General features: G+C 38.6%; 2 protein-coding genes across 7 annotated transcripts in view; one reads left to right on the top strand and one right to left on the bottom strand.

The window, feature by feature from the left end:
- Positions 1-17,875, bottom strand: part of Ash1l (ASH1 like histone lysine methyltransferase) — a 167,393-nt gene extending 149,518 nt beyond the window's left edge. Inside the window, exons 1-2 of one of the 4 annotated variants that reach the window (XM_063249573.1) lie at positions 17,625-17,875; positions 1,071-1,597 (exon numbers count right to left, since the gene is read on the bottom strand). In XM_063249573.1, the coding sequence (XP_063105643.1) occupies positions 1,071-1,496 (426 nt within the window). In that variant the 5' untranslated portion in view covers positions 1,497-1,597; positions 17,625-17,875. Of the gene's footprint in view, positions 1-1,070; positions 1,598-2,390; positions 4,133-17,624 lie in introns of those variants that run through there. The other 3 variants (XM_063249571.1, XM_063249572.1, XM_063249576.1) reach the window with 3 other exon arrangements.
- Positions 17,876-18,601: 726 nt separating this feature from the next.
- Positions 18,602-24,259, top strand: part of Dap3 (death associated protein 3) — a 32,134-nt gene continuing 26,476 nt past the window's right edge. The window contains exon 1 of one of the 3 annotated variants that reach the window (XM_003475615.5): positions 18,602-18,781. The gene's annotated coding sequence lies outside the window, so the exon portion shown is untranslated. Of the gene's footprint in view, positions 18,924-24,259 lie in introns of all 3 variants that reach the window. The other 2 variants (XM_063249590.1, XM_063249589.1) reach the window with 2 other exon arrangements.

The following is a 24,259-nucleotide window of genomic DNA, read 5'->3' as shown; positions in this document are numbered from 1 at the left end:
CTTTATGCATTAATTTCATACAGTAAGAACTGGCACAAGCCAGGTATAGTGGTGCACGCCTGTAATTCCAGCACTCAGGAAGCTGAGGCAGGACGACTGCTGAAATGAGTTCAAGGCCTAAACTGTATAGTGAAACTCTGTCTCAAAAAAAAAAAAAAACAAAAAACTCCAAGAAACAAAAAGAAATGGCACAGTACTCATTTTTTCCTGATCTTAAGTTTATTAACTTATTCACACATTTTTTCAACAAGTCATCCCAAGCTATCTCACATCTCTATGACCTCATGGAGGGCAGCAAGTATTAAAAATTTCTGGATGCCATAGCAATTTGAAGAACAAATTGCCTGCAGTATTATGGTTTCTGGCAACACTTAAAAAGCATATGAATTTTACAGTGAAGAATGTTAAAAACCAAGTCATTGTGAACAATAAGGCATATTCCTAAATTTTAACCAAAATGTTAAGTCAACTCTTTTTGCTTAGCTCTACTGTGTGTAAGAATACTTCCAACTCTGTGTACAGACACACATGCCACTTACAAGCGTCTTCCTGCCTCAGCCTCTTAAGCAACTGCAACTACAGCTATTGTGCTTGGCTAACATTTTTAGTATATTAACTTGCCTTGAGGCATGACAGGAATACTTTACAAAATAATTCATTTAACGAAAGTTTTCAACATATTCCAGAATATGTCCTGGAACAACCATCCTGGAGGTTAGTATTACAACTGTTTTGACAACTCTGATCTTCAATTTCTCTTCTGTTAATTTGTCCATGATCTCTTATTAGTAAATAGGGAAGCAGGATTCCAATCTAGGTTCCTTATCTACAAATCCAGTATTTTTTCTAGCATCACACTGAAAGCAACAATCTGAGTACCCACTATTTAAAATGTCATAATTTTCAAATAAAAATACATATACAGCTTTTATTACATTGGTGACATACCATTTGGAAATAGTAAAGACTAAAATCAAACTTCCTCATATATGTACGTAGGTTAGATAAAAATTAATAGACAAGAAACCCAAATATCGCCAGTACCATACATGGTTGAGAATTCTACTTACCCGTTTTGAAGGACAGTGTTCATTCTTTTCCTCTGTCATCTTCCCACTTTTAAGTGCTTTCTTTGGGTGCTTGATGCTTGTTTTTATAGCAGGTCGACATACATAATTCTCCAAGTTCTTTGGAGGTTTTTTAGTTCTCTTAGCCTGAAGGCCAATTTTCAATTTTAAATTTCCCTCTGAAAAGTTTGTTTCTTTAACTGAAAACTGCTGCTGCTGTGCATCAGTCAAACCATCATCCTTCCCTGTTTCAATGTTTCTTTCTCGATTTCGCTTGCGAAGGTCCTCTTCCTCAGACTTTGTGTTGTTCTCTGGCTCTACTTCTCTCTTGCTGACCAGTGTGCCAGAATTGATGGCAGAAGGACTCTTTCTTGAAAAACCTTCGGAATCAGAACCCAATCCTAACATAGCAATACTTCTAGGGTCCATCACAAGCCTATATTATTGCCAACGAATCTTGTGAAAATTTTACAAAATTGTATTCCACAGAAAACAGGGATTTCCAAAACTTCTGACCAGCATCTCTTTCTCTGCAGAACAGAAAATAACACAAATTTATCAGAAAAAAAGGGACAAGGAAATAAACACCCAAAATCAGAGTTACACAAATCCAAATGTAGTTGAGAATAAATTTAAATTCATTTAGTTATAAATACATTTAAAATACGTTATTCTACAGATACAGTAAACAAGGTGTAGAGTGGAAATAAAAAAATTTAAGAATCACTGTCGTAGGCCAGGGTTTTAGCTCAGTGGCTCAATGGCTTGCCTGGTAAGCATGAGTTTGTGAGTTCGATCCCTGGTACCAAAAAAAAAAAAAAGAATCACTGTCATAACTCAACGCTGTTATAACACCTGCCATGGATGCTCCAGCAAATGTAACTGAAGTTAAAAATAATTTTTTGTTTTTTGAGACAGTCTCATTATATAGTTAAGATTGGCCTTGAAAGCCTCAAACTTGCTATGATTCTCCTTTCTCTGCCTCCCAAGAACTGAGATTACAGGTGTGCAGCACCATGTTCAGCTCAAAAAATAAGATTTTATATTTTAGCATCCATCAATTTGAAAGGAATATATTTTGTACATTTCAGTTGAATAAAATTAAGGTGTTTTTTTGTTTGGTTGGTGGCTTTGTTTTTTTTTTTTTTTGGTCCAGAATCAAACTCAGGACCTTGTACCTGCCAAGTGAGCACTTGTGAGAATTAAGTTTTATTGAGCGTAAATATTTTACTGGTTTTAGGTTGGTCTCAGTGTTTAAACTTTTTATAAGAAATTGTCAAGAGTTTTTGTTTTATGGTACTGAGGGAGTTCTTGTGTACTAACCTGAGAAGTATGAAGGGAGTGCTGCTTAGTTAAGCAGCAGGGGGTGGCACTTATTTGGCTTTGTTCATATCACAGGTCTACAATTGGTCCAAGTTAAATTCCGCCATGGTGACACCTGTGACTGGTCCAGATTCATTCCTGCTGCAGTCAGGGCTGAAATCTTGTGCAGGCTATAAAGTCTCAAGGATACCTGCAGCTATCAGGGTAGTAGCTCTACAGAACAATGGGAAAAGTAGCTACTTGATTTACACCTGCCACTGCTTTCCATGAGTTTCCATTAAACTGGCTATGATGGTGACAGCCCTTTGGAGTTTTAGCATTTTGGGGATAACAAGAGTGAGCCGTGGTTCTTTCCTAGTCTCAATTTTGTCAAGGCCAATGGTTACCTGCACCCCCACTAGAGTGGAGTGATGCTTTGACTATCAGCTGAGCTGCAGTTTCCTTTCAGCAGCACTCAGAAGACAGCTGTGAAGTATCCTAGTATCTAGAATAGTAAATGTTTGTTGAATTAATTCTATACTTTATGTGAATTATATTTTATTTCAATTTGTCCGTTTTTCTATTTTATTTTTCCCTTTCTTGTTTTCTATACAATTTCTAATCATTATCCTCTGCTTCATTTCACTAATGGAAATTTAATAGGCCTACTAGTTATCTTTCTGGTTAGTTGTTAAAACAATTCCTTTGTGGTATAAAAACAACATTTAACAACTTACACAAAACAACTGCTTTTATATTTATTATTCATAAAAATGTATGAAAGCCCCTGAAAAAATTTGTAATGAGAGAATTCCGGAACTTCAACATTTACAAACAAAAAAATAGTATTTTAGCATTTCCCCCAAATAACTGAAATCACTTTTAACTGGTTTTTATTCACTATCAAAAACACTAGAGAAGGCTTTGGGAGAGACACTAGTCTCATTCTAACAATGGGAAAAACTAAATCTATGTGACACATTAGTAAACAGCAAGGTTTCAATAAACAGAAATTTCAATAAACAGACCAATTTAAGAATATTCATTACCCCTCTAGAAATGTAAAAAATAAAAATTTCATATTTTCATAAACTAACGGAGGAAGAGTATGGGCATATTTTGTGAATCCACTTGGTACTGAAACTAGAAAATCACTATTGACAAACCCCACACACTAACGTTTCTAATAAAGGCATGCTGAAATTCTGAACAAATTTTACAACAGAGTATTTTTAAATCTCCTGAATGTAAACTACTTGAAAAACAGTCCCTCTAGCAGCTGCCAGAATGCTGTTATTTGAATTTTCTTTTTTTTTTTTTTTTTTTGTTATTTGAATTTTCAAAGCAAAGTTGTTTGTGAGTGATATTGTGTCCACTTTTGGAAAGATACCTAAACCTACACAATCCAGGTTTCCTATCCAGGGTCAAAGATAACATGTTACACAACTTCTTCTTGTTCTCACTCTAACATTCAATGCAAAATCCAGTTCCAAGGAGAAAAAGAAAACTAAGACTGATGGCATCGCTTTGCTCAAAGAAGCAAACTCAACCTTTATCCCACATGCAAACTTTGAGATTTATGTTTTCAAATGTCTGGAAAAACCCAGAAAAACCGATTATTAAAAAACAAAAAACCAGTATCTTTGTGGCAAAAAACCCTTTTGCATAGATTACAGCTATGAACAAATTTTTTAGGAAATTACTAACTATATCAGGACATATGTATCAACACAAAGGATGATAAACTAACAATATGATTCAGAGTGACTTTTTTTTTTGTCATTTTCCTTTTAATCGGTACCAGGGATCGAACTCACCACTGCCTGCTTGCAAGGCAGGCGCTTATGCCGCTGAGCTAAATCCCCAGCCCCAATCCTGGAACTCTAGAAGCTGATGAAAGAGGAATAAAGTTTGAGGCCAGCCTGGTCAACATAGGAAGATTCTGCTTCAGAAAAAAGACAAAAATAAAAGTTATGATATCTTAATACACATTTAAATGATAAACTGTTGTAAACCACTACATCTGCTTAGGAGTGATGCAAATTAGAAAGCCTAGATTGGGTGCAAAATCTCAGCTCTATATAATTTGATAATCCAATTTTCTCACGGTAACACATGAAGATAGTTCCCCCCCTTTTTTTAAATGGCTTCTGTCTTGAACATGGGGCTAGCAACGAAGATATGTCTTAACTGTATTTGCATTATGTTTATTTAAATGTAGTTAGCAGCAAAATTTTCCAAAAATAAAAAAGGCACAGCCAGATCTGCCTTGTTCTTGTAACTACTATTCTGTTACGCTGCTTACAATAGATAATTTCTAGTCCCATATTCTCTGCTGGATTTAGCACACCTGCTACATTTGAAATTCTTGACTTCTACCATAATACATTCTACTGACTTTGCTAGAAAAGAAACCCTCCAGCAATCCTATCATTTAATCTGTCCTTTCATTATGTCAAAAATATTTTCTGAAAGCCCCCAAAGTATGTTTTGAGAATTGTGACATATTGTTAGATGTAGTTATATGAACTCAGGGCAGATGGGGAATAATCATATAAATGCATAATTATAACACACAGTAAATATAACTACAAAGAGTTCTATGAAGAGAATTTGGAAAGATGGAACGTATCTTAAATGTTTAACGTTTACGGTGAGACTCAAAGACTGAAAAGAAAAAGACACAGGCCAAATGCAGAAGGAAATTGAATCAGAAATGGTAACAATATGTATAAAATTATAAAGATCGGCAGCAGATTAAAGAATTAAGAGCACAAAATGAAAATGCAAAGAAAAATGAGATTATAGTTGTTTGCCCACACCTATAGGAGGATCCCTGTGACTTCAATGCCAGCCTGATGCTACAGAGTGAGTCAAAAATCAGCCTGAACTATATATATAGCCAAACCCTGTGTTGTCCCCTTCCCAAAAATGGTTACTGAGCTCTGAGTAAGTGAGTAACAAAAAATTCACCTACTGAGAAGATTTCTCAGTTGAAAGTACAGAGAAGTATCATCATTGTACTTGTCAAAGAGAAGCTAGACCTTTGGTTCCCCATTCTGGACTAGGCAGGGAGAGAGACTGCAAGGAGTCTTTTTTGGGGAGGGCAGGATTGAGACAGGTTCTTGCTCACTATGAAGCCCAGGATGGCCTTAAACTATGTAGCTCCTGAACTCACTGTGTAGCTCTGGCTGACCTTATACTCCAAGAGATGCCCCTTCCTGCCTCAGCTCCCTAAGTGCTGGAATTACAGGTGTTCTAGCTAAGGTGGCTAAGGGGTCTTTACAGTGAGACAAAGGCACATAGGGTAAATTACCCACAACTATACTGCCAGCACTCAAGAGGCTGAGACAGGAGGACTGCTATGAGTTTGAAGGCAGCCTGGGCTATTGAGTTCAAGGTCAGTCTGAACTACAGAGGGAGACTCTCTCAGGGAAAAAAAATAAATAAATAAAACCTTCTGTTTTTGAATCAAGTAAGGTTGTTTAGGCAAACAGGTAAATCCTACTTTAAACAGAATACACTGAACATCTAAGAAATAAATGAAGTCCTTGTAAGCTAATCCCTAATCATAACCCTAAGACAACTATTATAACCAACCTGATTTTTTTTCTTAGGGCCAGGATTTAGCTCAGTGGCGCAGCGCCTACCTGGCAAGTGTGAGTCCTGAGTTCAATTCCTGACACCCCCTCTCAAAACAAGACTTTTCTTCCTATGAAAAATTTACAGAGTAAGGTACACTCCTATGCACTTTGGAAATACATTCTTGATTTGCTAAGAAGGTGAAAAGAGACAACTAAACAAAGTATAAAATCCTAGGCTGACATTAAGTGACAAAAGCAAAATTGGAATTTATGTGGAATCAGGCATGGTGGCCTAATACTCTGTGAGGCTGAGGAGGAGGATCACAAATTTGATTCCAGCCTGGGCAGTTTAGTGACTTTGCAAGACTATGTGATAAAATAAAAAAACAAGATATGAATAAAATTTATATGAAGAAAGTAAGATTAAAAGTACCCTAAAAGTTGAGGACTAGAATATATACACACGCATAAAAGTTGTTTACATTTAGTTTCAAAAACATATTTTACAATGCTGGATGTATTTGGTGGTGCATGACTGTTATCCCAGCACTAGGAAGGCTGAGGCAGGAGGACTGAGTTCCAAACCAGCCTGGACTACATACTGGGTTCAAATCTGGGCTAGACTATGTTGTAAAACATATTACAAAACAAAAAATAAAACAATACCAAATATGTATTATACACTCAGGCAACATGGCACACATTATACTAGTAATGTCAAATATGTCATCTCATAAAGTTCCTTAACAAGTCTATTTTACAAATATCACCATTATCATCACTATTTTACAGTCAGGAAAACCATAAACCACAAGTAGCTTGCTCAAGATTACACAGTAAGTTAACAAAACAGAAATCTGAGTTTAGTCAATCTGATTTCAGAATTCATTGAAATTGTCAACAAACTGAAGAGACATATACAAAATGTAGAGATGGAGATATTTCTATTTTTAAGAAAATGAATTATTCATTTTAAATTTGACTACATATTTAAAGGCCTGATTAACTATAACATTGAAGGAATAGGCTATGTTTCAGTAAAAATTTAATGAGTAACTGAAACATAACCAAATATTTTCTTGATTTTAACATTTGTTAGGAATTACTACTGGGTGTGGTGGCACACATCTGTAATTCCAGCACTAAGGAGGCTGATGCAGGAAGATCACTGAGTTCAAAGCCAGCTTGGGCTACAGAGTGAGTTTAAGACTAGCCTGAACTACATAGTGAAACACTGTCTCAAAAAACAGAAAACAACAAAATTACTTTCCGCTGTGACTTAGTTTCTTTTTGGTGGGGATGGGTTGGGTGGGGATGGGTTGGTTGAGGAAAGGTCTTACTATATAGTCCAGGTTGGCCTGAAATATACCCTGTAGCCTGGGTTTGAAACTGGAGATTCTTCTCCCTCAGCCTCCCAAGTGCTGGGGTTATAGGTGTGTGCAACAATCCCTAGCTATAGTATGCACCCAGCTACAGCATACTTTTTTTGTATGCGTGAAGTATGTTGAACATATTTTCACCATTACTGTACTTGGTAGATGATTTTTTTTTTTTTTTTTGTCTATTTCCTTTTTATCAGTACTGGGGATCGAACTCACGACTGCCTTCTTGCAAGGCAGGTGCTTATGCTGCTGAGCTAATCTTCGGGGCTGGGGATTTAGCTCAGCGGCATAAGCACCTGCCTTGCAAGCAGGCGGTCGTGAGTTCGATCCCTGGTACCAATAAAAAGGAAAAAGACCAAAAAAAAAAAAAAAAAAATCTTCTTTTCTTGTCCTGTGAAGCTGCAGGAGATCAAAAGAGAATCAGCTGAAAGTACACTGATCCAACTTACAGCAGTCATCTGCTATGTAACACTCATTTTCATACCTTTTCAGGTGTTCTTTCTCTACCTAGAATGCCCTAAGGCAGTGATGCCAAATTTTTCAGAGATACAAACAGTCCATAAACTTGCTACCACTACCCTACAGCTTACTCGGTATAGTTTTGGATCTTTAAAATCCAGTCTTTCCCCTTATTAGAAGGTATCCTAATCTTTCCTTTACCCTTACAGATTTAAAAACTTTTCTCCCTTTGCACCCTTCAGAAAGGTATCACACTGTCTCATAACTAATTATCATATTCCTCTTACTACAATGCAAACCCTTGGAAACAAAAGTTTTTTTCCTTATCTCCAAGTACAGAACTGGGTATGAAGAAAATACTGACAAAATTTTTGTTGACACTGAATGATAAATGAATGCATAAATAAATGAACAAATGAGTGCTAGGAATATTTTTTTGTTTTTTGTTCTAATTAAGATGATCTGAGAAACTTATTTTATGCTATATGTTTGCTAAATAAACTAAGTTTTAAGAATGTAATTACCTGATTAAACTGTATTTTTTTGAGATGGGATTTCCTTATGTTATCCAGGCTGATTTCGAACTTCTGTGAACTAAAGTGACCCTTCTTTCATAGGGTTCTGAGTACCCAATACTATAAGAGAGTACTATTATGATCATACCCAGCTCAACATTGTTTTATTTTGCAGCACTGCGGATTGAACTCAGCACTTACCCACTGAGCTATATCGCCAACCTGTTTGCTTCTTTAATTCTGAGACAGGTTTCCTAAACACAAAACTGCCCAGGAAAGCTCAAACCAGCAGCTATTCCTGCCTGAAGGTGCTGGAATTACAAGCACATGTCAGCATGCCAGACTCAATAGTCCCTTTTGCTTTTTAAATTTTTAGTTGATATACAAAAATTATACAGGAAGTACTTATTAAAGTAAGTGAAAGGATTGTTTGATACTTAATTTCCCTCGTAAACACAGAGGTGCTGAGTATGGTGGCACAAGCCTGTACTTCCAATCTGGCGAGGTTGAAGTAGGACTGAGAGGTGTATAGCCTGGGCTATACAGTAAATTCAAGTACAGTTTGAGCTACATTGTAAGACCTTCTCTCAAAAAATCAAAATTTAAAAAATTAACCATACATACACACGAATGATCTTCTGCATCCACAATTTGTATTATCACTTATATGAAACTACTGCTTATTTGAGACTTGTATCTTCCAACCTTCTTTGAAGACTGTAATGTTCACCATTAATCTTTACACAGGACTAAGTCAAACTCCCCTCTTCCACTACCATTTTTCCAAATGTCAGAGTTATCAGTTTACTCTCTCAAATTCTCTCCATTCATGACTTCAGTCAGGTCTTCAAATAAACTCTGGATCTTTCATTTGCAGCAGCACTGAATTTAAGAAACACTACCTTAAGAAATGTTTCCTCCTTATTTCAAATAATGTCATTTACTCCAAGAAGCCACCACACACATAACTACTTTATAATCTGACACACTATCTTTCTATAGACTTAGGGCAAATAAAATGTTTTTGAATGAGAAGAGTGCTTTGTATGAAGTGTGCTAAACATATTGAATGGAATGTAGAACCAAAAGATGAAGTCAAGCATTCATGACTTACTTCCTTGGGATTATAAAACACAATAAAAGATTAATGAAACACTGCTGATAAAACTTGTACTCACATGGGCTGTAATACAACTGTCAGCTTTCCTGGAAAGAAGGACATGCATCTGAACACTACTTTCTTTTTTTTTTTTTGTCTTTTTCTTTTTTATCGGTACTGGGGATCGAACTCATGACCGCCTGCTTGCAAGGCAGGTGCTTATGCTGCTGAGCTAAATCCCCAGCCCCTTGAACACTACTTTCATAACAACCTTTTAAAATCTATATACTCTGATTCATTTTTGTAACTCAACAGCAATACCTCCCCCCCCCCACAACATTGAAGGCATCCACACTCTGAAAAATACTCTAAGGTATGCAACATAAAGGTATAAATTTTCAAATAGTCATGCAGAATATCCACAATTGGAATTTCAAATTTAAAATAATGTGGATTTCATTCTCTAAAATATTAAGTTTGAGTCAAGACCAATCTCAGTTTTGTTCAATATTACCAAAACCATCTGACTTCTTAACTATCTCAATAGATAATCAAGTGGAAGCAAAAACTAAAAAATGTTTTTATAATCATGTTACTACGACTAAAACTTCAAAAACAAAAACAGTAATTATTTCATACAGGTATTTGAAAAAATTGATACGCTTTTTTGGCTACCTGGAACTTCAAATATTTTAATATAAACACCTAAAACCAGTGATGTGAATTTCTTTTTCTTAGTACCAAGATTTGAACTCAGGAATTAGCATTTGCCAGGGCAGGTACTGTACTGCTTGGACTCAATGATAATTTCTTAGTTGACAGAGGAATTTCCTATTGAAAGGTAATACAGATTACAAGTAGCCTATGTAACTGATTTAGTTGCAACTATTATCAGTTAATTTTAAAGTTATAGACACCAGTTTCCTTTAAGAATGAAAACACAGGACCAGGGATATAGTTCAGTTGCATAAGTGCCTGCCTGTCAAGCACAAGCTCCTAAATTCAATTCCTGGTACCAAAACAAATAAAAAACAAACAAACAAACAACAACAACAACAACAACAACAAAACTATCACTCAGGAAGTCTGAAGCAGAAAGGCTGAAGCAGAAAAATTCCAAATTGAAGCCCAGCTTAGACAACTGGCAATTTAGAAATCTTGTCTCAAAATTAAAAAAAAAAAAAAAAAAAAAGACTCAGTGCAAAGACTCTGGGTTCAATCCCCAGTACCCACTTCTCCCAGAAAGTGAAGAGGTCTAGGGTCCAGGAATGATGGCTCATGCCTGCAATTCCAGCACTCTGGAAGGCTGACAGAGTAGGGTCACAAGTTTGATCCCATCCTGCAAAAGTTAGCAAGACCGTATATCAAAAGAAAAAATACAAAAAGGACTAGAGATTTCGCTCAGTGCAAAGGCCCCAAATTTAGTCTCCAGTACCACATACCCCCATATGAAGGCGTGAGCAAAAAACACAATGAATGCTTACAATGCCATTAATCACCTTCAAAACATTCCTTATTTTGGCTGGGCGCACTCCTGTAATCCCAGCACACGGGAGGGCTGAGGCTGGAGGATTGTTTCAAATTCAAGACCAGCCTGGGCTACAAAATGAGCATATGGCCAGCCTGAACCACATAATGAGACCTTGTCTCAAAAAAACAAACAAACAAACCCTTACTTCAAACGCTGATCCCATCATTCTTGTCCCTTTCTGAAGCAGGGAACAACTCTTTTTTCAGTTCCTTTGATTGTGCTGGTGTAGCTATCTAGTCCTGAATCCATCTGAAATGTTTATCTTTATGGGTCATTTTCCCTTTGGGGAAGACACAGAAATCACAGGGTGCCTCAACCAACGAATAAGGTATATAAAAACGTACCTTAATGTTTTTGTAACCTTGCCTTTTGGTTGGATAGCACTTGGCAGCAACATTCACCATGTATTTTTTAATCATACCTCATAAAGACACTCACCAAAACAAAAACAAAAACACTTACAGAATTGTTTCAAAAAATGGCAAGAATGATGAAGTATACTCCAAGCAAAGGGAATATTTTTTTTCCAGATACTGCAGTTTAAACTCAGGACCTTTCCACTGAACTACACATTTAGTTTCTTTATTTTTTAAATATGATACAAACTCTAAATTGCTAAATTTCCCATGCTGGGCTTGAATTATCAATTCTCCTACCTCAGCCTCCCAGAGCACTTGGATTAGAGGTTTGAGCCACCAATACCAGCTTCAAAAGAAGTAGTATATTGAGTTGGATTAATGGCAATGCATCTTTTATGATAATAAACTGTCTTTAAAACTGTATTGATAAAATCTAAAGGGGACATTCAGTACATAAAGCCTCATTATACTCTATTACTGCATATGTTTGAAATCTGTCACATTTAAACAATGGACAAAATTTAACAAAAAAGTATATAAAATATTTTCATTAATTTGCTTCTATTTCAGAATAAACAACTAAAAACTATGAAGAGTAGAAACAATGCTAAAGTTAAAATTTCATAGGTTCTTCAAACATGAAAAAAATTAATAATCAATGAAAGAAATGCAAATGTAAAACAGCAATAAGATTATGAGTCAAATTTCTGTCATCACTGGGAGCAAAGGGGTCAATATCACACTCTACCATTAACATCTCCAGTGAGATGTTCCCTTTTTTTAAAGGGAAAATATAAGATTGGCAATTATTGACTAAAATGACATTAACAGACAGGAACGCTAATCTCTTCATACAAAGAAAAACATATTTCAACAACTAGATTTGAGGAAAATGTTAAAAAACAAGTAGCAGTATATATCAAAACAAAAAACAAACATACTACAAACACTCCCATCTCCTCTGGCAAGCCAGTTTAACCTGTGACATTAGTGGAAAGGCTGGCACAAAAGAGACCTCACAGCAGGTTAAAGTAAGGTTGTATATTACTTTTCAAATATCCAGATCAATACATAATAGCTCCGATAGCAACATGCAATTGTTGCTTTTTTTTTTTTTTAAATCTTTTTGAGACAAGGTCTCACTATGCAGGTTCAGGCTGACCATGAGTTTACTTTGTAGCCCAGGTTGGTCTCAAACTTTGCAGAGATCCTCCTGCCTCAACCTCCCAAGTGCTGGAATCTTTCCCCATTCTTGATATTAAGGTCCTGACTCACTTTTCTTTTATGACTTACAAGCATTTTTTATTTGTTTTTGTGTCAGGGTACTACTGTTCCCAGCCTGGCCTTGAATCCCTGGGCTCAAGTTATCCTCCAGCCTCAGCCTTCTTAGTAACTTAAAAATTATAGATGTGCTTCACTATGCCCAACAAGTAGCATTTTATTTTAAATTGTCTAGTATCTAGTACATATAATACTGTAATGATACCTACATGTTTACATGTATGTATACATGCATACTACACACATATATGGCATACATAAAATTAAAACACTGTCAACATACTACCCATCTAAAATAGGAGAAACTAGCTGGGCATGGTGGTATGTACCTATAATCTTAAGACTGTGGGAGGTGAATGCAGGAGGATCACAAGTTCTAGTCCCTGCCGACAACTTGTCAACTTAGCCTCTCAGTGAGACTCTGTCTCAAAAAATTCAAAACAGGCAGATGTCCCTGAGGATGTAGCTCAGTGCAAAGGCCCTGACCTGAGCTCAATAATCAGTAATGAAAAAAGAATGGAGAAAATAAACTTTTCACAAATCTACATTACAAAGGGCCATGCTAATATAAAGAAAAGGAAATTAATATCTCTTCAGGGCCAAGGTGGTGGCACATGCCTGTAATTCTAGTACTCGAGCATGAGGCAGGAAAAGCATGAGGCAAGAGGATCCCTGTGAGTTCAAGGCCATGGGCTATGAAGTGGGTTCAAAGTCAGCCTTAACTGCACAGTAAAACCCTATCTCAAAATAAGATCAAAAAATAAAATAAAATTGTCTTCATTACCTTATTGAATCCTATATTGTGTCCTATTAAAACATCTTCTTCAATTTCTTGCTCTTTTAAAAGACTACAGTTTTTTGTTTTGTTGCAGTACTGGATGAATCCAGGGCCTTCACACTGAGGTATATATCCAGTCCTTTTTTATTTTGAGACAAAGTCTCCCTAAATTGCTAAATTGACCAGATGAGCTCCAATTTTTGATTGCCTCAGCCTCTCAGAGTAATGGGATAACATCTGGCCTGCAGTAATGATTTTTAATTTCCAATTGTAAATTCAGATTGAGTAGTCTGTCAAATTGCTTCTGAATTTTATCTACACAAGAGTTTTCTAGATGTATATGTATACCCCCAAAATGATATATTTACATAGACTTACTACAGAAATATAACCCAAAACAAAGAATGAATACAAATCGTAGTGGTGCACACCTGTAATCTCCGCACTCAAGAAGTTCAAGAAGGAAGAATTTGCTACTTTGAGGCCTGTACTACACAGCTAAGTCCATGTCCCAAAAAACAAAACAACCAAACATAGGAATGTTTGCTTCCTTGGAGGGAGGAAGGGGGTGATACTGGAGATTAAACCCAGGGCCTTCACACTGAGCTACATTTCTAGCCCCTTTTAAAATCTTTTTTAAATTTTGAGAAAAGAGTCTTGCTAAGTGCCAAACTGTCCAAGCTGGGCTTGAAATTGCAATCGTCTACCAGCCTCAGTCTTCCTGTGTGCTTACAGGTGTGCACCACCATGCCCAGGTGTCTGTCTCCTTTCCAAACCAGATAGTTCCTTTATCCAAAAACATCGGATGATACTAAATATTTTTCTACCAAGTTGTTCACTCTATAGGTTCCCAAGAACAATGGCAAACTCTGTGAATGGTTATAAAATCTCAACTTCTAGAAATCTGTTTTTCCTCTAGTCCTTCTGAGAGCCCCTTTTATCATTCAACTCAGTGATTCAATTAGCTTAGAATCTCAAGACCAGAGGCCACATAATTTTATGCGTCTGTTGCATAGGAGTAATGCAGTGTTTATTATAACTAAACTAAACTCTGTAACAAATGAACTTCAAACCATCTCAGTTCCAGCACAAAATAGAAAGGAAATGGGCCTACCCCTCAAGACTCTGGGGCTAGACGTGGTGGCACATGCCCGTAATTCCAGTATTTGGGAGGCTGAGGCAGAAGGATCACTGCTGACTTGGAAGCCAACCTGGCCTACATAGTGAGTCTAAGGCCAACCTTCTACTACACAGCAAGACCCTGTCTCAGAAAACACAAAAAAGAAAAAAAAAACTTGGGGATAAAGACACTACACATACTTGTGTAATTCAAAATCATGTACTAACATTGCAGAAATAAATTCATAAAGAAAAGATAAAATAAGGCTGGGTTCAATGGCCAGTACAATAAAAATAAACAAAAGTTTTAAAAATAATTTTAAATTTCTTCTGTTGTATCTTCAAATACTATGGCAGAATCTTTTACCTTAAACTCATACCAGCATCTTTACCCCTAAACAAGCTTAACCTAAGGTAAGGAGCAAAGACCTAAACATAAATTGGTTCCATTTCATTACAGGTTTTTTGTTTTGTTTTGAAAACAGGGTTTCACTGTGCAGTTCAGCTTGGCTTTGAGTACACTATGTAGCCCAGGCTAGCCTCTAATGCCTTGATCTTCCTGCCTCAGCCTACCAAGTGCTGGGATTACAGGTGTACTCTACTTCAACCAGTTTAGATTCTTGTAAACCTTACATATTAAATTGTCTGAAACATCTAAACTCCCTCCAAAAGGGGAGAGAGTGCTAGGGATTTAATCTCAGGGCCTTCACATGAGCTACACCCCCAGTAGTTTTATTTTCAATTTATTTCAAAACAAGGTCTCGGTTGGATGTGGTGGCACATGCCTATAATCCCAGCACTCAGGAAGTTGAAGAAGGAGGATTGAGTTCTAGGCCAACATGAATTACATAGGAGACTAACCCTGTCACGAGGAGGGGGACATACATGGATGGGGACACACACACACACACACACACACACACACACACACGAGCAGGTTTGAGAGCTAAGAGGCTGAGGCAAGAAAATCACCTTGAATTCAAGGCCAGCCTAAACTACATAGAGATTCCATCTTGAAAAAAATTAAAAATAAAAAGACAATAACAAGGTCTCACAAAATTGCCCAGGTTAAATTCAAACCTGAAATCCTCCTGTCTCAGTTGAACAGACTTTGAAAGGCTTTTTAATTTCAATTCCACATTGAGTTGCTTGCTCACTCAACTTAATACATATGACTGTCAAGACAACCCCCCCCCCAATATGCACCCAGACTATCTCAACAATGGCACCTTTATTATTCTAACCCCAAGGCAAGGACCATTTCTTGAATAGGTAATTCAATAAACACTATTTACTAGGTGAATGAAAGAGGATCCTTCTAAAGGTTTACTGTCTAGCTGGGCATGTAGCTCAGTAGTAGACTCATATTTGGCAGGTATGAGGTCCTGAGTTCAAACTTCAACACTAAAGTATTAAAAAAATAAAGTTAAATTGTCAGCACCGGAGCAAAGCTGTGAAACCCTTCCCTCCTTCAAATGCACAAGCTAATGTATCAGATATACTTTGCTTCAGCTGGGCATGGTGTCTTAGCAAGACTGTCAATCAATCAACAGGCTGGGGGTGCAGTCAGTGCAAAGACTGTGGGTTCTATACCAGTACTGCAAAATGCAGGGCTCCCCTTCTTCCACAAAAACAAAATAAAAGTCTAGGACTGAATGCCTGTACTTCCAGCACTCTAGAGGCAGAGGCAGGAGAATCCATACAAGTTCAAGGCCAGTTTGGTCCACATAATGAGTCCAAGGCCAGCCTGAACTACATAGCGAGACCTTGTCTAAAAAAAAATTAAAAAAAAAAAAAAAGCCTGGGATATAATTCAGCGGCATAAGTGCCTGGCTGGCAAGCTCAAGGTCCTGAGTTCGATTCCCAGGACCAAAAAATAAAAAGATAATAAAGTCAAAGATATTTATTTCATACAGGTCAGACAGGCAAGATCAACACACATTCCATACACGTTTAACACTATTAAGCTCTAAACACTAAGCCTCTGCCAAATATAATCCGACAAGTTATTTCTGCCCCTGTCTTTTCAATATACTCACCTTTGCCAATAAGACCTTTTGGGGCATTACAATATGATGAATGTAATTCTGGATAAAACTTGAAGTATACTTAAAATATCTGCACTATAATCTCAACTTTGTCACCAACTTACTGTGATCTTGGAAAAGCTACCTCTTTATGCTGCAATTTACTATTTCATAATATGGGAGAAAATACATGCCCTACCATATTCAGAGATTTAGAATCACAAAAAGTTGAAACAGTATTCTGAATATAAAAGCTCAATGTAAAATGTTACCATAATTATTCTATGAAAGATGTTTTGGACCTTCACATTTACATAATTCATTCTATATTCAAAGGCACAAATTATTCCTAAGACCTCAATTGGCTACGCCAAGTTTCTTCCCCCTCCAATTACACATAAACATATATAATAAACTGTCTAGAGTAATGCCTTTAATGCTCTTTCACACGTAATTAGGCATTCCCAATCCCTAAAATACACATACGTATCAATCTGCAAAAAACACCTCAACATTTATTTTAAAAATAAACTTAACTTACAAGGAGTACTCCATTACACTTATACAAATACAAAGAAACTCTTCTGGAACACTTTCCATCCTTGCATAAACACACAAACACAGTCGCTCTCCATCAACAGACCATCTGTCTTCCAGACCAAAAACATCCTTCCATGTACAAACTAAACAGTGACATTTATTAAACTATCACTGAGATCATTCTTTCGTTCTTGTATATAGTTCTGCGCTTCAGGGCTACCATAGACCTTGCCACACAGGTAAAGTGCCCTCTGAACACCCTTTAGCAGACTCAAACTGGACTACAGGAGATGCTCCAACCATGCCTCCAGACACAAACTAACCTGTCAGGGGCACAACCGACTCCGCCTCCATCACTTACTTTCCAGCCCCGGCCCACAAGCCAGGAGCACGCCTGTCAGGGACATCCCTTCAACCCCGACTGAAAGGATTTCCCCGATAGCTCAGGATCCCCTTTCCTCCTCCCCTCCCCCATCCTACCACCTCTCCCCCAGAGGGTCCGGGAGATGACAGGACATCCCAGAACTGAGTCTCAGAGAGCGCACTTAGGCCCCAAGGCCTGCCCGAACCGCTCCACTCACCGTGTCAGAGGCCGAGGCCGAGAGCGATGAGAGTGCAGGGAAGTGGGGATGAGGGGGTGGCTGCCAGGCGCCTCCGCTTCCCTCAGTCCACAGCGGCTCTCTCCCGCGTGTCAGGAGGCGGCCTTTGGGTGAGCGGACTGGCGGAAATGCGAGAGAGAAGGGAAAGACGTAGGGCTCAAAGGGGGAAACTGAGGGGAGGCGGGTCCCGCACCCAAGAAGGGGATCGTCTCCCCCTCCGCAAAGCGAACCCAAAATGGCGGCGGGAGCGGCGGCAGCGGCGGCGGTGGCTGCTCCTCAGGAGGGAGGGAGCGAAGGGCGCCTCAGCCCCCCCACCGCCTCCCACTCCTCCCTCCCCGCTCTCTCCCACCGCCCCCCTCCGGCCGTCGCGCGCGCACGCCCGCCGGCTCGCGTAGGAGTGGATCTGGCTCCGCGCTCCCGCGCCCACCAACCACCACCGCCCGCCGTCCCGCGCGCCCACCAGCCTGTGCGCGTTCGCTCAGGGGCTCCTCCTCTCGCGGGCCTCTGTGCACCACCCCCCCAGCCCCTGTCAAACCCGCTGTGGCGCAGGCCCTCAAGCGTACCTTCGGCGGCGCGGGCGCGCGCCCAAGCCGCCGCCTCCTCCGCCTCCTCCTCCTCCTCCTCCTCCACCTTCTCCACCTCCTCCTCCTCCACCTCCTCTTCTTTCCTCTCCCCCTTCCCCGCCCCCACGGCCACCAACCGCCGCCACGGCTGCCGCCGCCTCCACCCCCCCCACCCTCCACTCTTCGCGCCTGCGCCTCCCACAATCCCCATGGCAGGACTGTTCCATTCTAGACGGCTGCAGGGGCGGAGGAGAAAAGGACAGGGCAAAGGCAGGTAGAGCTCTCCTTGACGACTGGAATTATCCGAGAAGCGAGTAAATACCTGTAACTACCTGCCTCTCTGGGCTCGTCGCCGCAGCGCTGAGGCTCGCCGCCCCCTTCTCCTGCTGGCCACCCAGAGCGGGTCAAGGGTGGCGTAGCGCCCCTCTGCTGGCTGGCGGTTGGAGGCTGCGGCGACTGCGCGTTGTGTGGTTTCCTGCAGTAGGACCTGCGCGATCTCAGGGACCGGCGTTTTGGAGTTGCCTGCTGATTGTGTCTGCTGGATACCGCGTCGGGAAAGCTGAACCTTAACTATCGGTGAGGGCATGGATCCACAGAGGGTTTTAGCGATGAGGGAATAAAGTGGGACTCCGAACCTCCAGGAGGGAGATAAGGCCATAAGGGTCGCCGCTCTCCTACAGTTCTTCGCGGGCTCAGCGTCTCAGAAGAAGAAGAAGCGGTGCAGTAGTCTCTTTTTTGTTGATATTGTTAATCCAGTTAAGGTTTTCCGAATTTCATATGTCTGTGTGTATACTATGATGTTTTCTTGTCGTTTATGCACTCTTCAGAGATCGTGTATTTTCAGTTCATTAAGCAGAATAGTAGCGTTAGGGTGTAAAGGAACCATGTATTTCTAATTTCGAAGTACAGTTTAATGATCTCCCAGGACTTTCTTACCACCCGCCCCTGGTCCTGGGATGTTGAACCCTCCCACTGAGCTACATCCTCAGTCTGTTGTTGTTGTCGTTGATATTTTTTCCTTAGGATCTCACCAAGTTGCTAAATTGCCCAGTCGGAGCTTGAACATGAGATCCTCCTGTCTCTACCTCTCGAACGCTCCAACATGCCTCGTTTGGGCTTGTGTGTCCGCTGGCAAGATATTTTTCTTAATTCTTTATCGGAAATTGGACATAAAAGTTAGTTACCTGCAAATATGCTTTAGGGTTTGTGTGTGAAATACATAATACATGTAAGATGGAATTATTCCTAGACATAGGGAAAATGTAGAGTATTGTTGCCGTTTACAATACCGTTGATGTTGGTGAGGTTTGTTGGTAATGTTCCGTCTTTTCAAATCGTTATTAAAATGTAAAAAACAGTCAGATTCTGTGATAAATACTTATTTCTCAAAACGCACTGACATTTTATGATTGAATTCAGGAAACCTATGGTCTTAAAATGCATACATAATCCTAGATTTGATAGTATATGCTTGTCACAGAAGGGTAAAGCAATTCAAAACCACATTTGGGAAACAATCGCTTGGGTTTCCCTTCCCTTCTTTACATCTGTGAATTCTCAAGGATCGAATTATCCAATATACTCACTGAATTACAGATCTTCAAAAGATAGAAGAGGGGAGCAAAAGAGTCTAAATGAAAGGGAGCCATGAATCAGGTAACCTGTGGGCTTGGCAATGATTACAAAAAAGACTCTTAGAAGGCAAACTCTCTAGAAAGGCAAACAATGCTGCTTCACTTTTATTTCCCATTTCTAAACTACAAAACTATAATTTTTTCTTGTGTTAACACTACTCAAGTTTGTGGAACTTATTAAAGCAGCAATAGGAAATTAATACATAATGGTAACCAACCGCTGGCTAACCTGCCATGTGGTCTACTTTACTTCACGGTTTTATGCTTTAATTTAAATGAGAGTTTAATTTAAATGAGACTGTTTAATTGAAATTTCGTAAAGCAAAATGTCAGGCAATCAACAGAGCTGCCTGTGTTTCCAGTATTGCCTTCATGGCAGCAGTCCTCAACCTGTAAAGACAACTGGGCTTTTCTGCTGCTCTACTGCAGCAGTGTTGGCTGAGCTGCCCTCTGACTTTCCCATGAGAGAAACAGCAGTTAAGTATTTCATGGTGCTTTCACCCAGAGATATTATCTTAAATGCAGTATAAGTAAACAAAGTTTCAAATGTCTAAAGAATGGAATGTGGTGGGGGCCTATATTTGACCATATGTAAGTAAATACTATGGAGACATAGAGTCTGTAAATTATTTTTTATTTAAAATCATGCTGTAGATGATTACCTGCAAAACACAAATAATGTATTAGGCTGCCCAGATTCAGAGCTCAGCATTTTCCTTGGTAGCCATGTAAACTTTGTAGAAACAGCAGTAATAATAAACTAATTTATGAATCATTTAATCCATACCTGCAATTCTGTTTGTAGATACTATTATTACCTCCATTTTTCTTGTATTAAGGGGACAACTTTTCTAGTGTGGTACTGTACACCAGTAATCTTAGCTGCCTAGGGCCTGAGGTGGGAAAAGCCTAAATTGAAGGCCAGCCTGAGCAATTTAAGACCCTCTTTCAAAATAAAGTGGGCTGGGAATGTAGCTCATTGCTTTCAACTTCTGATCCCCAGTATCAGGAAAAAAAAAAAAAAATAAGGTAAGAGTCTGGAAAACTGTTCTCTGGTTTAATGCCTTTGTTTTAATTTTATCTTCAATCTCAGCATAACACTGTTAGCATCAGGATTTTATATATACAGATTTATACAGAGTAATTATTTGTTATCTCTAAAAGATTCACTGGCATTTTGCTTATTAGTCTTTAAATTACTTTTTGTCTGGGTATTAGTAATACGATTAATCATTGATGTACAGGAAATACTCCATAGAAATCCATTTCCTCTCTCTGAAATTGACCAGTTTTATTAGTTTTTTGGATGTCCTTCAAAATATTTACCTCCTGTTTACAAATGTATTAAATATATACTCTCCTTTTTTGGGTTTTTTTTTGGGGGGGGGGCTTTTTCTTTTTTTATTGGTACCAGGGATCAAACTCACGACTGCCTGCTTACAAGGCAGGCGCTTATGCCACTGAGCTAAATCCCCAGCCCCTTTTGGTTTTTTTTTGAGACAACACTCTCACTATATAGACCATGCTGGCCTTGAACTCATAATCTTCCTGCCTCAGCCTTCTGATTACTGGCATCATAGACATGTGCCATCAGTTATTTCCCTCCTTTTAATACAGTGATAGCATGCTGTACACATTACTCTGTCTTGATATTTTCACTGTGTGTTAGAGATTCTTATCAATATTCAAACAGTACATAAGCATCTAGAATTTGTTGTTCTTTATTTTTATTTATTTTTAATCTTTTTGATATTGGGGATTGAACTCACGACCCTGTGCTTGCCAGGAAAGCACTGCACTGCTGAGCTATGTTCCCAGCCCTGTTCTTTTATTTTTAAATGGATTTATAGTATTTTATTATATAGATAAATATGCTTATTATTATTGACAGACACTTAGGGGTTTTTTGTTTTTTTGCCAGGGGGATGAAATCCAGCACACCTGTCAGGCAAAAGGCAAGAGCTACATCACAACCCTTTTTATATTGAGACAAAGTCATACTAAATTATCCTAGCTAGTCTTCAAATTGGAGCCTCAGCCTCCCTCCTAAGTATTAGAAACAGTGTTGCACTTGAATAGTTTTGGGATTTTTTTCTTTTTTTTTTTTTTTTTTTTTTTTTTTTTTGTACCAAGGGTCAAAGTCACTCAGGCTTGCCAGGCAGGCAACTTATGTGACTGAGCTAAATCCCCAGCTTGTTTGGGAAGTTTTTATTACAGAAAAAATGTTATCAATAATGCTAATTATTACTGGTAACATCAGAAATCAAAATCAAGAAAAAATTACCAGAGGCTGAGGATGTAGCTCAGTGGTATAGAGCACATGCTCAGCATGCATAAGGCCTTCATTCAGCCTCTGGCACTTAAAGAAAAAAGGATAATTACCTATAATATTATCCCAAAATGCCAAATTCTTTTCTTTTCTTTTTGTACTGGGGATCTAACTCACAACCTCACATTTACTAGGCAGGCACTGTGCCATTGAGCTGTATCTCTGGCCCCCAAATTATTTTCTTGTATCTTTTTTCTTTCAGTCTTTATTCATCCCCACTTCAGAATTATAAGTTAAATATACAACTGAATTACAATCAGTAGTATAATCGAGAGCTGTATAATTCTGGGATGTTAACTCTGTTAAGGTATATGTGTGCATTTGTCATGCCCTTTGTGAAATCTTTATTAACCTACTAGATACATCCTGGAGCTCAGTGCTGGGTTCAGTTTATTGAGGAATATCTTGAAGACTCTATAGCCAGGAAGCACAAAGAGAGTTTTGTACTACTGGGGTTTGACAACATCAGTGTCTCAGAACTCCTGTACTTCCATAGCTTTAATATTCTAGGAATCCAAACCTGGAGAAATAGAATGATAGAATTAGAAAAAGGAGCATAACTAAATCTGTTAGTTTTTTCTAATTAAAATTATGAAAGCAATGAGATTAGTCTCCATGAACCCAATTTTTTTTGTAAGACTTAGGATTGAGATCAACCTTTTCAACTTAAACACTACTGACATTTGAGGATAGACCATTCCTTGTTGTGAGGAACTCCTGGGCGGTATAGAATGTTTAGCAACATCCTGGCCTCCACCCACAAGGTGTAGCCACAGCATCCTCCCTTCCTTCACCCAGGTATAAGAGCCAGAAATGCCTCAAGATCTTCATCGCCAAATACTCCAGGGAATAGGATGCTAGGCAGTCATACCAGAATAGATAATGTGTTGATGAGAGATTTAGAAAAGCAAAAAGATTGCACTATGTGGGTTCTTGATCCCCAGCACCACAGACAATACCAATAACTCTACCTACTTGGAAAGTTGAGGCAGAAGGATCATTAAGTTCAAGGCCAGATGGGGAAACTTAGTGAAACCTTGTTGTCCTAAAAATAAAGTAAGGATTGGAGATACAGCTCAGTGGCAGAATATTGACCTAGTATGTGCAAGGCTGAGTTCAATACTTACTGCTAGAAGGGAAAAACATTTGAGTAGTGTGTGAACAGAATAAAAGCTTCTATTTATTATTTTATGGGAAATGGGTTTGCCACGTAGTTTAGGTCAGCCTCAAAGTCTCAGCAGTCCTCCTGCCTCAGCCTCCCAAGTCTTGGAATTATAGTCATGCGCCATCACACTCAGCTAGAAAAGCTAAATTTTATTGGATACTGAGACAGATAGGAAACTGCTACCACTCCATAATTTCTGATTTAAAATATTATCAAAATATTTTGGCTGGGGATTTAACTCAATGGCACAAGTGGCTGCTTAGTAAGCGTGAGGTCATGAGTTCAATCCCCGGTACCCCCCCAAAATAAATTTTTTTTTAGTTTTCACTGATTAACTTTATAAGTAAATGTTCAGGGGCTGGGGATTTAGCTCGGTGGCATTAAGTGCCTGCTTTGCAAATGCATGGTTGTGAGTTCGATATCCGGTACTGATTAAATAAATAAATAAATGTTCAAAAGCATTAACATGTAAATTTTGTTAGTAAAAATTTCATAAGGTTTACTATTACTTAATGAGGTTATTAATTCTTTTAGCTAAGATCAGGATCAGAAATTAACTACATAAATGAAGGATTGAGGTTGCCTATGAAAAAATACAATATAGTAGTGAAAGTTGTAGGCTTTTAAAATCCAGTTACCACATGTGACATAATAAAATACATATATTTTGTATCTGACCCACATTCCTAACAACAGCATCTAAAACCATTCTAATTTCCTGAGTGATAGGGTACCAAGTTCATCTTTATTCTTGTATTTGGACTTTGGCCTGGTTCTGACATAGTTCCTAAATCCCTTGGATTTTCCTGAATGCTAAAATTTTATTTTGTTTTATTAGGGACTGGGATATAGTTCAGTGGCTCAGTGCCTGCCTGAAAAGCATGAGGTTATGAGTTTGATTTCTGGTGCCAAAAAAATTTTTATTT

The sequence above is a fragment of the Cavia porcellus genome, unplaced genomic scaffold (genome assembly GCF_034190915.1).
Source record: "Cavia porcellus strain 051 isolate PalLab524CR breed Dunkin Hartley unplaced genomic scaffold, mCavPor4.1 scaffold_6, whole genome shotgun sequence".
Classification (NCBI taxonomy): domain Eukaryota; kingdom Metazoa; phylum Chordata; class Mammalia; order Rodentia; family Caviidae; genus Cavia; species Cavia porcellus.
Note: the sequence above shows the minus strand (reverse complement) of the source record. Positions and strands in the feature narration are given on the sequence as shown.